The sequence below is a fragment of the Eutrigla gurnardus genome (genome assembly GCF_963514095.1).
Source record: "Eutrigla gurnardus genome assembly, chromosome: 1".
Taxonomy (NCBI): domain Eukaryota; kingdom Metazoa; phylum Chordata; class Actinopteri; order Perciformes; family Triglidae; genus Eutrigla; species Eutrigla gurnardus.
This window is the reverse complement of record NC_139915.1, coordinates 9,633,277-9,650,998: the sequence shown is the minus strand read 5'-3', so window position 1 is coordinate 9,650,998 and position 17,722 is coordinate 9,633,277. Positions and strand designations below refer to the sequence as shown.

The 17,722-nt window shown below is 40.7% G+C and overlaps 1 protein-coding gene across 3 annotated transcripts in view; it reads left to right on the top strand.

The window, feature by feature from the left end:
- The window catches only part of ankrd11 (ankyrin repeat domain 11), a 102,658-nt gene that overhangs the window by 60,510 nt on the left and 24,426 nt on the right, over positions 1-17,722 (top strand). For all 3 annotated transcript variants that reach the window (XR_014597275.1, XM_084011172.1, XM_084011171.1), the window contains exon 3: positions 15,758-15,903. Coding sequence is in view for 2 of the 3 variants with exons in the window: in XM_084011172.1 (XP_083867298.1) it covers positions 15,817-15,903 (87 nt within the window). In the remaining variant the exon portion in view is untranslated. The remainder of the gene's footprint in view (positions 1-15,757; positions 15,904-17,722) is intronic.

Here is a 17,722-nt window from a genome sequence, read left to right as displayed (position 1 = left end):
TCTTCTGACCACTCAAAGCACTTTACCCTACATGTCGAACGTGCACCCATTCACACACACACATTCATACACTGATGGCAGAGGCTGCCATACAAGGTGCTCATCAGGAGCTAATCTAATCATTCACGCACCGATGGCACAGCAGGACCAATTTCGTTTTCACTATCTTGCTCAAAGACACATCGACATGCAGGCTGGAGCAGCCGGGGATCCTCCGGTCCACTTATTGTCCACCATTCTTTTGATTGCTCTGATCGCTCTGACTATTGTTGATCTCTGTCTATTAAAACAACCCTGGGATTGGGCTAGAATTACACAGAAGAAGATGTCATCTTGCTGAATTGTTGGTTGCCAGAATCAATATCACAATTATTTGAGATGATGAACTGTGTGTTTCAGAGATCAAGATAAAATATTGCTGTTGTTGAAAATAGGCTGAACTATTGCAGAGATGGCCCACATTTGGGCTCATAATGTGCAACCAGTACAGCAGCAAAGCATCGCAGAACCAACAGGCAAACCAGCTCCGGAGCTGTACAAGCTAGTTTACTAGCTAGGCCTCCTCTCTGGAGGTCCCATCTGTTAAAACGGTCTGCGTAGGGGGCTGCTAAGATGATCCCGTTGGTTAATGTTAACTTTCTCAAGTAAAAATTTGCTAGCCAGTGTTAACTTAAGTGTTTCGAGAATGTATTCTGTCTCCACCTCTGCCCACAAAAATATGTCGTTATGTTTGCTCATTGAAAACTATGGCAATATTGCACCCAAGTATTCCTGCCACCTCCGAATAAATGTAGTGGAAATGGTTCATCTGACTCTAGGCAAATGTATATGCACCTACTCTGGATGATGACAGTGTACAAGAAAGATTAGAAAGCTCTTTTATTTAGCATGTTTTTCTACTTGGCTTCAGAAACTTAACTGAAACCATGGATATAAAAAAAAGTCATAATAATAGGATAACCACCCACTATCTTACCCGAGTATTGTTTACAGTTGGCACTAATGTCTGAATACATACAAAGAACACATACTAGGAATGTTGCTGAACAAGGTTAACGAAGATGTGACTACAATAAGTATTAGATGAAATGTAAGGATAAATAAATAAAAACATATTAAAAGTGTCCATGTAGGTATCTATCTATATTCATCTGTATACGTATATCTAGAAATAGAGAGAGAGACAGACGCATACAAATTCTGCATCTACATATTCTTATTACAAATTTGCTCATGCTCTCACCACTGCCTCAGTCTGGTATTATTTCCCTGCCCCCCTCTTTAAGCAGGCACCGCCCAAGCCCTCAGCTGGCTGTGTTCTGCAGTAGCAGGCCTTTCATCCTTCCATCCCTCCATCCGGCCCTGCCCAGTGATTTATAATTCATCTGGGATCCTGCCTCCCTCTGCACCAGGACAGCATTAACATTCTGTTTGGTCCCCAGCTACGCTGCACCCACGTGTGCATGTTGTGCGTGTCTGAGGAGTGATTCGCAGCCAGCGAGGCTCCATTTGGAAAGCCTGTTATTGTAGCTGTATGTGTTCATTCTGTTCTGGCTCTGCCTGCATTCCTCTGTCATTGTAGGGATCAGGTTGCTTGTCTGGCTGTCTGTCTGTCTGCTGGTCTCTGCTGTTGGTTGTCCTTCGTCTCTGTCTCCATATGTGCCAAGTCAGCTGACTGTCCCACCTTCTGTTCCCTGTGTAATAACAGAAAGCATTGTGCCAGAATGTTACCCTGCATTGGCTATTCTGTCTTAAAGGGGTCTTCTACGGTACTTCAAGTTTCTTCATAGCATGATACCCATGGAAAAATACCAATTTAAGGCACATGGTTTACTACACTTCACCAGGGCTTCAGATTACTTAATTCCACAAGGACTACTTGTGCACTCGCCTATATCTATGAATGCCAAACAAATCACCATTCAGTACAGCACATGTATATATATTTTTTTAAATCTTACTTTACGTTTCTTGTCAATTCAAAGTAAGCGTTTGTGCTTCTTTTAGTTTTCACAGAAACTTCAGTTTAGTGATATTTCTTTAAATATCTGTATCTATTATGTAAATATTATAGACTGTTCTGAAATTTAAATATCTCACTAACTTTTCAAAATACAAATTTGCAAGAGGAAATGCCATTTTATGCACTCAAACCTACAGATAATTGAATATAAATACTTGTGTTCAATACATACTGTAATGTCGTGTTCGGTGTGTCCCGTACTCGTCATTGCACACAAGAAGGACCGCTAGGGCTTTCAGAAGTTTGCTCTTGGTTTGCTGACGGTCGCTAGGTGCCCTTTTGTTGGTCATTTCATTCTTCTCTCCCAACATGATAGTTGTCTGCTGGTCTTTTTCTCACATGAGGACAGAGGGGGACAGAAAAGAGGCTAAAAGGAAATCAGCTCATGTTTACTATTTAGCGAGCACACTGAACCAGTACTTTTGAACAGGTATGTTAGTTAGTCTGAATTGCATTCAGCTGTAATTTAGCGGTAGCTTACTCTGAAACAATGTCATAAATACAGCGGCATTACACAAAATTACCATCAGTCATAAATATTGGAGTAACTGCAGATTTTAATCTTGTGTTTAATGGAAGAACGTTGTCTTTGTTTAGGTTTGGATCATTTATTCACCCTACTAAAATAAAGTGAGACAATGTATTCAGTAGGTGATAAATATGAAGAATAAGGGGTCCTTCCCCTTGTGACTTTTATTTTTTTATAAATTCATATATCATGAAACTTAGATTGGGATAGTATTTTGTTTCTTCTTCAGTGATGTCATCTAGTTTTTGTTCATCTGGAGTATGAATGTGTCTATTGAAAAATCACTTTGGACAAATTAATCTGCCAAATAAATGTGTAATAATATAGTTATATATTGATTAGTAGCCCATACTATGTCATGAACATTAGCATGAATCAAATATTGACATTTATAAAAAGCCGAAGAGAATAAAGTAAGCCAAGAATACCCAAAAAGTATAGGGAATAGTAAAGGGATAACACAGGTTGTTGTAATAAAGCAGGATCAATTAGATGTGTACAAGTGACTTAGTGAAGAATCCTTTAAACAGAGCTTCTTTAACCATAATGTACAAACAGACAATGCTGGGTACAGAATGTGTAATGCAGACCAACATTGCATTGCATGGCTGACTGATTTGTCCCTTTTGTATGAAACCATTGAGATTTTAACCAACATTTATATCAGAATTTCTTCACGGCATATGGTCTGCTTCAAACATGGAAAGCTCTTTAGATGATGGCAGGTTTACATTGTTGTGTGTTTGTGAGACATTATGATGCTCATCTGTGGAAAGGTCATATCCACCCTCTGTGCCTCTCCTCCTTTGCATCTCTCTCGCACTCGGTTCATTATCCAGGCTTTCTCCCTCCGCTCTGCATTTATTTTTACCTCCTCACGTAATCCTTAATTAATGTAGAGCCAGTCACCGTGCTTCACATTCTACTAGCGTACACATACACACTCACTCATTCATGTTCTCTCAAGCAGGCACACAGCGCACACACATCCAATCATTTATCTTCTCTCTCGGTTTTCTTGCAGGAGCACACTGATCTAGATCACACACATCTTAACACATTGCACACTTTGCCATAATAGGCAGATGGGGCGGCCTTGTTGTTCAGTGACTTAAAGCACATACCATACTTTCCAGGCTTCAAATCTTAACTGGGACCTCTGACGCATGTCGTCTTCCTCAACCTCCAGCCGTTATAATGGTCCAAAATAAATATACAGAAGATAGTTTTTCTTTGTTCAGTGGACCTTGTTTAAAGGAGACACATTTTAAGGAGAGGATAAATATGCCTTTAAGTTATCAATGTAGAAAAAGATCTTCTATATTTCAGTATGTGTGCAGGTACTGGAAATGGTTGTCATTAATACTAAGGCCGTCCTAAGAAAGATTAGATTCTGATTCATGATTCATGTTTTGCCTCTATAGGTTTGTTTTGAAAGCTTCACATTGAGCAGTTAGTTCCTCAGTCTAGATTGTAGGATTTCCTCACCTCTGTTATTCAGTAATAAACCAACTTTGATTCACAGGGGATCAATGCACCTTACTTCTACACTGATAAATAAACAATATGTATTTTTTCTATTACTTAGAGTGACATTTTTGCACGTCGGTGGTTGGCCCACACTAGCATTGTGTTGGCCTACATGCTATGGTGTAGTCCAACAGCCGCACATCACAAAAAACACAGCATCCCCAACATTAAGTATGGTGATTATATCATAGTGACAAAGCCACGCCTCCCTTACAATATCCACCCAATAGCCATAAACACTGAACACTTACACCGAACAGGTGAGGTCCAAGACTGCAAGGGCCTGAATTGAACAGCTTGCAAATGCTGTATGAGGAAGGGGCCGCGCCTCAGGCTATGGGGTTGACCCCTGGTGCTGGTGATGATCAGTTTAGAAATTAGGTTATAGCAAGTACACCCATGTTGCTTATCTGTATATGAATATGATTTGTGAGTTGCATGGTCATCTTTTCCTCAGGGTTGCTTTTGAATCGGTGTATCTTTTGTGTTCTACCTCTTCGGTGGATATCCATCTTGTTTTAGATCTGTGTATATACGTTTTAGTTTGTGTGGAGTATGTTGCACAGCAGTTTGACCTTTCTTGACCACTCACCTCCAGATGACTAATTGTTTTTTCAGGCTATTTGCCGCTTTGGAGGACAGGGAAGATACAGAAAAGAAAAACATGTTTAGAAAGGGTTAGTATATGATTGGATAGAACTACTTATTTGAAAACCACTCGTCGCTGCTGTATAAAAGAAAAGGCAATTGGCTGCCAAAAAGGGCTGGGCATGGCTAATGGCACCGACCAATACTTTGGGGAGGACTGTACCAAATGCTGGTGCTTTTAGTTACACCATTGCATTGGAAGCGGAGAAAACAAGATGTAGATTAGCCTACAAGCAAATTTTTCTACATGCATTGCTGGTAGAGAACAACATGCTACATGCCCACAGATTCTGTGTTTAGCTCTGGTAGACACTCATTGTTCTCCGTGAAGTTTGTTGGAACAATGAAATGTAGTCCCAGCATGTTTTATGGGAAGTGAGCACTGATGACTATTTTAAATAAGCTGTGTTAAATTTGCGAACAGAATTTGGCGGGGTGCTAGGAACGTTTAATTCATTAATTTTGATGTTGCCAACTGTTGGATTTGCAGTGAACTAATATCTATTGTCATGACAGACTGTTATGTCATGTCAAGAAAATGGAATGATAACAAAATGAACAATTACATGAGGTTTTCATTCACACAAAGTATCTAAAAAATGAATATAAAAGTATTGTTTTGGTATCTGTATCGAATTCAAGCTACCTGAATCGGTATCAACATTTTTGAAACGATACCCAGTTAACTGTAGAGCCTTAATCGCTTTGATTGACAGTTGATGGTCCTTAAATTCTTACTAATAACAATCAATACAACAACACACACTCATACATACACCCACTCGTTACCATATTGATTTCACTAGCGTGTGTATTAATCTTCTCTGAAGGAATAGCTCAGTGCATAGCAAGTGTGTGGTCAAGTGTGAGGGACAAAATGATGGTGGATGCACTCATCAGACATTTGTTGGTGATAAGAGGAATATGAAATGAACTGTAAAGTAACAGCTCCTCCTGTCCTCATGCCAAAGTGTCCTTGGGCAAAATACTAAACCCCAAATTGCTCCAGAAGACTGTGCTATTGGTTTGTGAATGAGCATTAGTTTAGACCCTGATGAGTAGGTGGCACCTTGTATTGACAACCCCTGCCATTAGTGTATGAATGTGTGCAAGAATGGGCGAGAATAAAGCACTTTGAGTTTTCAGAAGATGATAAAGATACTTTATAAATGCAAGTCAGTTTACCATTTACTAAATGTATTGATGGTATAAATATTTTTGGTTGCACATGCGTGTGTACAGTACCTTCACTGATATTTCATCTTCAGGAATAAGAGGATGATCTTAACTTTTTTTCAAGGCATAGCTTGTATCTACACATTGTTTTATGTTTCCATAATAACTTTATTTCTGCAGTCTTAAATCTGTCATAGTTTATTGTCGGGCACAGAGACATTTCAGCCTTTCTTTATTGGAAAATAGTTTTCCACCTGTCATAAGCCCCTTTTACACTGCCTTTTCATTGCGCAATTATGCCTCCTTTTTTCCGCAACATCGTTAGTGTAAAAGGCACAGAGACAGAATAGGGGGCCAAAGTCGTTCTGCTTCTGAGTCGGTAATGAAGGTAGTCACAGAAGCAAAATGAGGCGAGATTGTGTATGGGTAGAGCCAGCAAGCCGCAACAGAAGGTGACCTTTTGATGACCTGTTACGTGCGCAACCCACCACCAGGGATTGAATAAACTCCTAAGAAGAAGTGTCACGTAATGATGTGCAGCAACTTCGCTTGCACTTGAAGAGTCGTGTAAATGTGCACAACTAGCAAAAGAAAAACTCAACTTACAGTTCACCTGCCATTGTTGTTTTGGTATGCTAGGGGCAGTCGTATTTCTGACAGTTATTTAATGTTACACTACCGCTAATGTTACCCGTCATTTGCCCTTTGGTTCCGCCAAGCCAGGATGCTTGTGTAAAAAGAGACACTATTGCAGCGTTATGCCGCAAACCAAAGTTTTAAGTGGTTTTCGTTCCATGATTATGGTGGGATCTTTAAAGGAGTACAAATTTTCACCATTTAGTTAAATTAGTTTATGATGTAGAAACGGTCAAGACTTAAATATGTCTGTGAACATGAAACACTCAGTAGTCAGTATTTTTAGTCCTTCTGGATGTCTGCAAAACAATAAATGATTTGTTTTACATACTGGTCATGCTGCATGGTGCTGTATTTGACCAATTCTGACTAAATTAGGGCTGGGTATTGTTTAGAATCTCACGATTCGATTTGATTTCGATTCATTGGGTCACGATTCGATTCAATTTCGATTCGATATTGATTGAAATGCTTCGATATCGATTCAGTATCAAGTAGAAATACACAAGTAAGAGTACCAGATCATTTTTTCAAATAATTTATGCCTAGTTTCATGCCTTATGAACAGCCGTGGTATAACTCATAGCATGATAAAACAGGACACTGCTTAAACACTAAACTACAGTGCATGTAACGGGTTCACACCGGCCGCGGAAGCTATGGTAGTAGACAGTAGTAGTGCAGATATACCGGTGAAATGCACATATTTGTTTATCTACTCTTCACATTTATTAAATGTATTGTCTCTTCCTGTTTCCCAGTGCGAGTTGAGATACACAAATATGATCGCATTTGTCAATCGCGGTATTTTATTTTGAAAATTGCTTTTATTTTAAAAATTGACCGGATTGTCTCGTGTTTCTTTGTGTGATTTCCTGCCAGAATTGACGCGTTCGCTCACGGCACGCGCAAAAAATAGAGCAGACGCCGAAACGATCGCTTCACGGCGCGGGACGGCCGCGCCTATTCGCGGTGCTCCGTGTCTGGTGTGAACTACACTATCGCTTAACAAGGGCGCCGAAAGGAAGCGGGCTCCGCTACGCGCCTATTCGCGGCGCTTCCGCGTCCGGTGTGAACGCTGTACTCACTCCGGTCGCCATATTGTAATGGTTTGGTCTAGTGCGGGCCCCGTCCGTACAGCGCGAATCACACGAGGGTGTCGGTCACTGTTGCTCTTGAACTACTAGTTTACTCAGATGAGGACCTAACACTTGTTCTACTTTTAGCTCTTACTTTATCGGCAATGATTCGTTGTGGTTTCCTTGTTTCCTTCTTTTGACAAATGTACTTATTGTAAGTCGCTTTGGACAAAAGCGTCTGCTAAATGACCTAAATGTAAAATGTAAATGTAAATGGTCACAGCGCCCCCACTGGCCAGGGGCTTGAATCGATTCAGAAGATTGCTGAATCGATATTGAATTGCGGGGGAAAGAATCTCAATGCATTGGTGAATCGATATTTTTACCCATCCCTAGACTAAATGTTACTAAACTTGACACTGATCTGTTGATAACGAATGTTATGCTTTCTGTGTAAGCTTTGGTAGTAAGCACATACACTAATGTACTGTACTAGCACACGAGGCTGAAATAATGGTGTGGTCTCTGAACTGGCTCCTGCCTCTTAGCTTGAAATATTTTCAGTCATGTTATGGCTAAATTATGGCTCATTAATTATGGCTTAAGTCATATTTGTCAGTATGTTTTTATTTCAAAGCATTTGTGATAAGGATAACTATATTTTGAATGATGTCTACTCTGTCTATACATTGATCCATTCAACACAAGTAGCTGATGTGTAACTTTGTTTTGAATGTTATAATAATGTATACATCTGAAGTAGATTATCACATAATGATAACTTTATAACTTATTTTCACCCAATACTCATTTTTTACTGAATGGAGCTTGAACACATCATAACAGACGTAAATGGATCCCCATTAACAGCTGTTCACTCTGTTATTTAGCCATGCAGGACTCTTGCTGATTGTCTGTCTCACACAATTAAATTGTGTCACAATTCAGCACAATACATGATTTGAAGGTTTGTGTGCAGCTCCTGGCCAGTGAACACCCTGATCAGTTGGGGCATCCCTACTTAACTTTATTAAGAGCTGATATACAACACACAGAAAATAAACTCACCAAATGAACATGGTTCTTGAATTATTAAAGGTAAAGACTACAGGGCACAGATTGCTGCAAAATATTTTGAACTTGCAAAGTGTATCTTGTCTCTGTCTTGAGATCTAAATTCAATGAGCTGCTTAGTGTGGGTGTAGCTTAAGGGTAAGATTGGAAGTGGCTAGCAAGGTAGCTGCTTCATGTTTGCCGCCCATAGACTTAGCTTATGCCAGTCATTTCTAACTGGAATCCTTACAGTATTAGGCAGTAAGAAATGCTGATGTTGAATTAATTATAGCAAAATATTCCTTCATACCACCCCTTTTAGAATCTAGTCTGGTAAGTAGGAAATTATTGTATACATTCCTGTTATTTTGGTGCATTTTGTGCCTGGCTCTGTGTTATTATGACCTAATCGGCCTGGGTACATGGGTCGCTTTATGGGAAGACGAGTCTACTAAACACTGTTGTTCTTTCCATCAGTTCTGCGTAACAACTCGGTCAGGGGGGTTGGGCATGTGAGAATAAGGCCAAGCTATCCAGAGAATTGGAGCAGATGATGTGGTGTCAGCTGATGTTTGAAGTGCAATTCTTATTGTTGTTGTTGTGTTTGTTGTGATGGTGAAAAGTGTGCAAAGGTATTTCACTATTTTACATGATAGTGTGAGTGTTACAAAACGGTTTAATGTTTTCAGGAATAGTACAGTTGTATTGCACAACCTATTGTGTCATCGTCCTGACTAATCTTCAGGGTACAAACATGCAAAGTCACTACATGCTAACCGTTTACCATATGTGGTAGCTGTATTAGAAATATTTGTCAGCACATGAGTAAAACTGCTTTGTTTGGACAGACACTGATCCAAAGGTCAAAAAGTGATTGAATCCTCATTGCTTGCGGTTTATATGCAGAAGCACTATTCTATCAAAAGGTTCCCCCTCTCCGTTCACAGCCCTTTCTCTAGCTTTTCTGATAGGCCTGCATCTGTCTCATCCCTGAGTTGCTAGGCAACAGGCTTTCCATGTGTATACGTGTGCATGCGCTCACACGTTGCTGTGGCAATGTCAGGCGATTGCCTGTGAGAGAAGAGAGAAATGTTGAGAATGGAGAGAATAGCAGATGAGAGAGAAGTACTCAGAGGAGAGGGGGAAGAAATGAGAATGAGTCAGAGCATTGATGAAGCTGAGGGATTGAGAGGAGAGAGCCAAAAAGCACTAGATAGGCTCTGGCCTTCCCTGCAGCCTAGCTATATATGTCTGTCTGTCTCTCTCTCTCTCTATCTATCTATCTATCTATCTATCTATCTATCTATCTATACACACACACCCACACACACGTACACACACACAAACATAGGCCTGCCACTATCTTTGCGAGGTCACTTGCAAAGACAGCATGATTTACCAGACTGGCAGGCAGGCAGCAAGCACTGAGCTGTTATTGGATGGAACAGAGAGGTGTAAGGGAGAGTGAACGTGCTCAGAATAGAAAATCAGACCAAGTGATTGGATTCCTCCCCACATCTCACTCCTCTTGCTTTCTCGCTCTCTCTGCTCCAAGAGCCTTATGGATAATAGGACCACTCCTACACACTCACATTTCAAATGTATTTTGTCATTTGTCCAGATGCCCTTGTGCATCACCTCCTGCAAATGTCGACACTTGACATAAGCGTGATGGCTTTTATTATGTAGGAAAATTAATGATGGGATTGGGATTATTTAACCCAAACACTTGCTGAAAATACAAACTAGTAACTAAGAATAGTGTATTGAGTGTGTCGGCTAGCATAGAAAACCCATGCATGTTATAACTTTAAAAAGCTAATCTAGAGGCATGATGTCAGCCCTCAAGAAGTAGTAATTCATTTGATTTGATTTAATTTGTATTTGATACAACCATCCTAGCTCTATAATTCTGCTCCTTACTTAGCTCCGTTTTAAGCACACAGTTCTGTTCTACCGTAATGCATCCTTCCTCTCAGTGCTTGTGTCTGTAAGCACATGTTTGTGTGTGTTCATTTGTCACCCCCTCCTTTCTCTGCACAGGTTTATAATGAAGTGAATGGGCCCAGGTCAGGGACTGAGCAACCAGGCTGGGCTGTGGTTGCCAGGATACAGCAGTCCAGCCCAGCCGGCTTTATTTGCACACCAAACTGGCTAGCTAGCTGCTGCTGCTGTCTTTCTATAGCCCATTATCCTGCATGGCATGTCCATAGACTACCACAGGTGCTGGGCTGCAGGGTACACACATGAACAACCTGGATGAGCTGGTACTGTTATATACAGTCAATGTAAAATAGCATCCTTCTATACAATTTCGAAATAATTAATTATGAATGAGCCAATGCTATAGAATGATTCATATATTTTACAAGAAAAATGCATGCTTTTGGTAGGGTAACAGTGGTTAATGTGATTGTTTGGAGTGAGAGAGGTTGGGCTAAAGTCATTCTGCTACTCTTAATTTGATGTGCTATTAGACAGGCTAAAAAATAATGATAATCACACACTTAAAGAAGGTGGTAGTCAAAAAGGAACTACACTGGGATATTCATGGACCATGTTATGACAGCATGGGTGATGACTTCCAAAGGGGAAATCTCACTTTGACCCCTCTAACATTTGCTTCACCATTTATGTTACCATGTGTAAGCCATATCTGTTAACCGACACCAAGTTCAGTTGACTGACTGCCAGGGAGTGTGTTGATGATTTGTATCCGATTTGCGCAATAGGCGATAGGATTTGTGCACACACACACACAACACACACAAACATGAGCACAGACGGAGAGCAACAAGCCCATCCCTGTATGCAGCTGCTTTGTTGTTCAGCTGTCAGTGTGGAAAATTTGAGGTGTGTTTCTGTGTGTACAGTGAGAGTCATGAGTTAGGAGTGGCATGGGGTTGGTGTAAGCAACTACAATTCATTTCTGCCCGTGCATTTTCACCCCGTTCACGGCTGCGTGTTTACATCTTTGTGTTATCCCATTGCTGAATGTGTTTCCCCAAATATAATCAAGAGTGCATGTTCTTGCAGAATTGCTTGAAATGCTAAAAATGTATATGGTTGATATTGGATCATATTTTCAAACATTTTTAATGCAGCAGACGTCTGGAACTAAATTAGCATTTGAATAGCGGTTTTTAATGCTTTAATGCTAAAATGAATTTTTATGAAGCATATAGTAGATAGCCGATTTCAGGTTTCACCGGTGTCTGGTTCAGTATACTTGATTTATGCAAACCGGTTGAACCAGCATTTGTCCTTATGACACGTTCTGGAAAATAAAAAACATCACCAACCTGTGCCGATGGCCTCACGGCACAGGTACACGGGTATATTCAATCCAGCTTTCGTATCGCGGTCTATTTCGTGAAACAGGATAGATAGACAGGCAGGACATAACTTTGGGAGGAGTTAGATTTGATTGTTGAAAAGATAAGTTCATAGGCTTCTCGTGTCTGTGCTGCTAGCATTTACAGATAGATTGATAGATGGATGTCCTGATATGAGTGGTTGCAGCATGTGTCATATTTTGTTTTCCAGGAAGACAAAATTTGATACGAGGAAATACATTGTGTGTGTGTGTGTGTGTGTGTGTGTGTGTGTGTGTGTGTGTGTGTGTGTGTGTGTGTGTGTGTGTGTGTGTGTGTGTGTGTGTGTGTGTGTGTGTGTGTGTGTGTGTGTGTGTGTGTGTGTGTGTGTGTGTGTGTGTGTGTGTGTGTGTGTGTTAATTAGGTGTACAATATGACCAGGGATTTTATCTAAACTGCATTTTTTTTCAGTGTGACAATATGTCCTAAATCATGTAAGCTGGTACTATAGCATCCCATTGCAAGTGTGCTTGTGGTGTGTGTTAGTGCAGTGTGAGTGTGAGTATGCTGCAATATGCTGAAGTGTTGGCCTCAATCTGACCGCAAAGGGAGTGGCTCAGAGGATAGAGAGGATGCTACAGGAGGATGGAGAGAGAAATTAACGGGGGACAGAGTAAGAAAGGTGTGTGTGTTTATGCAAGGGAGAGTAAAGGTATGGATAATAGTACTGGCAGGTCCTTTCCTTCATTTGGAAGAGATTGTGTCTCTGGCTCACCCCTCACAATTTCTTTCTGCAGTCATCATCCCCATAGCCAAGTCTGCCTTGGCTGATGTCATGTACAACCTTTTAAAACTCAACAGTGTGGCCACTCTTTATTCCTAGTTTCAAGGCAGTAGCGTTATTTACAGTTTTCGCAACGGTCAGCAGACACTAAAATTTCAAAATAAAATCTTACGGTACAATGTTCACCACCTATTCATCTTAGCACTCTCATCAATAACCTCTTAATATGTCACTTATATTGCTGAATATGTATGTATAAATTTAACCTAGCAAACACATATCTGGCAATAGCTTTTATTCTTGCTAAGTTAGCAACAATTGGTTTCATTCAGGCTCGTGCCAATTGGTGTTTGGATCGTATATTGATGATTGAAGGTAGGATTGACTAAGATTTTTTGCACTCGACTATGCTTTTAGACAATTTAGTCGTGGAGCCGCCTGCTGAGCCCCCTTAATCAGCACTAGCGACGAGTGAATTTTAAATGCTTAGTTACAAGCAGGTTGGCTGCCTCTTTCCATGGATCTGACACCCCATGTCTCTGTTCTCCATTTTCCTGCTCACCAAAACTTTGCTCTGCACCCCATAAGAGTAGTTAACATTACGGATAGGGCTGTATGAATGTAATTTTTTTTAACGTTTTGATTGAGTTTTTCAAATCAAGCGTTGAACGTTATTTCACTAGCATCCTAATGAAATGACAAAATAGGATATGTTTTGTTATTTTGGCTATATAAATGAATTTATGGTGCCGAGCTTGTTGCTCAACTTACATTTTATAGGTTACAGTTAACAGTTTTGACCACAGAGATAAGTTGTTTTTGAAAGGCTAAATGCCTAAACATTTCGATTGAAGCAGAATATTTCGTTATATAAAAAAAAATTGGGAATGATTTCATCCATCTATTCAATAGATTTTGACTAATGGACTGAGACAGTTACAGAGATGAGAAGCTGCATATTGCTCGCTGTGAGTTTGAGAGAGGGATACGGAGATAGGCAAGAGAAGGTGGACTATTCCATGCAATGTTTCTATAATGTCAATGTTATTAATGAAGCTTCTCTTCGGCATAACTATTCGGTACATCCTTAGTTATGGATAAGATTTGGAATATATTAGAGATAACATAATAGCCTAATGATTAATGTAACATGATGACTTTTAAAAGGGAGCCGTTGTTTGAGGAGACATTCATTCTTGATGTTTAGGTATTTTTAATTCAATGTTCACACTGCTTTGACTTTTTCGAAGAGTTCAAACATTAAGCAATGCCGTTACCCATTGGTAATCTCAAATACCCCTGAGGGATGGGTGTTATTTTTGTATTTGCACTAACACACATGTGGAATTAATTCTCTTATATATAATGTATAATAATGCTTTCGTGGCAACAACATTTGACCAAATAAACACACTCACAGACTTGCGCTGTTAGCAGATGTTGTGTATCTTTTGATTGGGATGGAGGAGGTCTGTGGTTTTGAACAGGGTTTCCTGTCCTTGTGTGCGCCTTTCTGTGACTTCTAGCTTGAAAACATCATTTTCCTGTATTTTGCATGTCAGCTAAATGTTCTTTAGCTACAACTGCCCATCATAGTATTCCCGAAATAGTGCAGATTATTGTTCTAAAAGCCCGGCTGACCCACTTTGAGGTGTGCGCGTGTGTATGTGTATGTGTGTGTGCGTGTGCGCGTGTGTGCATGCGTGCGTGTATGCGTGTACGCGTGTACGCAAGATTTGTATATTTCTGAATGTAGTCAACCTTTCGGTCACTGTTTGGTGTGAGTTGAGGGAAGGTTGGTGCGAGTGCCTAGCAGTAGTAACGAGGTAATAACAATGAGCCAGAAGAGAGAGGAAGTTGCTGTGTTTGCTCATGTCTCTCTTTCCATATACCAGTAAAAGAGGCAGCAATGCATCCTCTGTAGCTCTGTGCGTCTCTGGTTGGCTGGCTGGCTTGCTTTCTTGACTTGACTGACTTGACTGGAGGGATATAAATAGCAGTCTTTGAATAGGATAACTGCAGAGGGAATGGGAGGGGGTGGGGGAGGGGAAGAGAGATGGAAGTGGCGCCAGGGAAGATAGGAGTGCCAGTGCCTCAAAATATAGAAAAATGATGCAGCCATGGTCTCATCTGCTCACTCACTCATTCAGAAGAATGATCATAGTTGGACGCACTCTGAAGAAAAAAGTGCATTATGGAGGAGAGAATTGAGGAATGGAATGTATGATTAATTCATGGCCCTGTGAAGCAGAAGGCCTCTCTTCACGAAGAAAGGCAGGGGATTGTTGTTGTGTACTTGCATAGCAGACAAAGTAGACTGTTCCGAACAAGGAACTGTTCCGAACAAGTGAAGTTATTGTTGAAACCACTTATAACGGATAGATTTATATTTGATATAAGAAGGCTGCAGTCCATCTTCTTAACTAACAATGGTAGGGATGCCATGAATTAAGAAAGGGTAAAGCCCACAATTACAAGGGGTAGCTAGCTATGGCGGTAAGTAGCTGTTTGGGTTTTTGTTGAGACGTGCCAGTCACGTTCCTGAAGACATTCCTTAGCTGTTTCCTGCTCTGTACATGTCCCACAACATTGGAGTTATGCAATATCTTACATGGTCTCTCCTGTTGTCATTGCTAAATTCCACTATATGGCTGATTTAGGTGTAGTATTATTTATATAAATAGTGTGATTTTTTTTAAAGGGATTATAGTGTCTCTTGCTTTAAGATGAGCAGATATTGTTGATCATGTTTTAAGGTATTTGGGCCGACAGATAAGCTTTTGCCTGCCTCAGCTGCATCCAGCCTGTCCTCCCTCTCAACTGTTTTCTTCTAGAGCAGGAGTGTAATGGTTGAAAATAAAGTGCTTGATGTGCCACTAATGGCTGCATCGTCTGGCAGTGTGTAAATGTGTTTTCAAAGAAACGTAGTGGCCAGTTGCTAACCTCCCCCACCATCTCTTTTTTTCCTCTTTCTCTTTGTTCCAGACGGTTGATGATGATGCAATGGCAGCGTGAATGAAGCTTGGCGTGGGGAGAGCTGAACAATGCCCAAAGGTGGGGGTTCTAAAACCCCCCAGCTGGACCACTTCCCACTCAACACCGACATGGTGGAAAAGCAGGGTGGGAAGAAGGTAAGTTTGAAAAACCTAAGAGCACACACACAACCAAATGTTTGTATACAACATATAATCCCAGTTTCAACTGCTGTTTGTCCTTGAAACTAAAGCACTAGTTCTGATCAACAACTGCAATACCTTGGAAGGCCTCACAGACAGTAAGGGAACATAAGCTAAAAAAATAAAAATGTGTTTCAACCAGAAGGTCAGTGTGGTCAGTTTCAGTGACGCTCCTCTGTGGTTCATCCCTCTGACCCCTTTGTGGTGGAAGCAAGCATTCTGAAAGTTTACCAGTGTCTGTGTCATTGAGGGGAAGTTTTATAGTTGAGCTTGGATTTGCCCCTTGGTGCCGCTAACAGTTACAAGGTGGAATTTCAGAGAAACCTGCCAGCACTGCAAACCAGTGAACAAACATGCATCCAATTTAAAAGTCAACCAAAATGAAAACTTTATATCATCAAAATTATAATGCCGTATTAGGGCCACTGTAGGAGAAAAAAAGAACGGAGCCGTGAAAACAACCAAAACAAGGTGCTGTCACATGTTGTGATGTATTAATTAGAAAAATAAACGCATACATTCAGGGAAGGTTAGCTAGCATAAATGCTGGTTGTTAGCATCGTAATAGAGTAGCAAATCTGCTACTTTACAAAGTCGCAAATTTGCGGCTTTGTAAAGTAGCAATTTGGAATGTTGCCCACGTCTCTTGGCTCTGTTTTTTTTTTTTTTTTTGCCCTACAGTGGCCCTAATACGGCGTCGTAATAACCTGAACCCAAAGACCAGCTAATAACAGATGGACACTTCAGAAGCTAGATATTATCCATATCTCTGCACATTCCTACATCTTTATTTACCCAAGACTGATGACTGACAGAAAACAAATTCTTAAATGCATTGTGGTTACTGTAGTTACTATTTCCCAACTTTACCAGGACACCTTTAATGCACAAAACACAATTGACTCTTGCATAATACATTGTTGGCAATTCATAGCCACAAAGAATGCAGTGTTTATGTCCTTGAGGTTGGACAGTCTTCTTGGCCTTTCAAGACATATCAGTCCTGAGGTAGAGGCCTTGAAGGTAGCGTCCAATGAATCTGACCCACGTACAGTCATGTTGTTTTCAGTGGAATCAAGTGTCGGGCACGGCTTGATGATGTCATGGTGTGTGCCAACTGTTCAGCTACCAGGAGCAGCACCAAGAGGCGAAGAGAGGAGAGGTGCAGCTTATGCAGGCGTGGATTTACAACCCTCTGCAAAGGATTGCATCAGACTCTGGCGTGGAGGGAGGGAAGGAGGGAATGAAGCGCACAGGGGTGGGTGGAAAACAGAGTGAGACGAAAAGAGCAGGCATTGCTAGGAGACCATCAAACAGGGTGTCTTATGAAGGCAGATCTGATGAAAGTCTCTAGTTGTCAAAGCTATCTTTAAATTTAATTTAAAAAAAAAGAAAAAAACCCAGTCTTACTCTGGAAATAAGCTTTGTTGATTTGGACCATTTGCTATCGAGGCATTTTAGCTCCTTTTCCTGTTGTTTGTTTTGATTTCTTAAAGAAGTCACCCACTTGCATGTTGATTTCCTCGCTTATGCCCAGATGTGTGCATCATGCTTTTGCATTAATTGTGTGGTCCTTTGTGAAAAGCCTTTGTGTCGCTGATCTGAGACGCAGACCAAGAGAGGAAAGGAGAGAGCGACAGAGAGATCAGCCAACTGACAGTGTTTGTCTCTACTGTACAATGACATCATAGTCTTATGACTGGGGCAGGGCAGGGGGAGGAGTTCAAAGAGTCAACACATAATGGAAAACCTGCCCTGAGAATAGAGAGAGAGA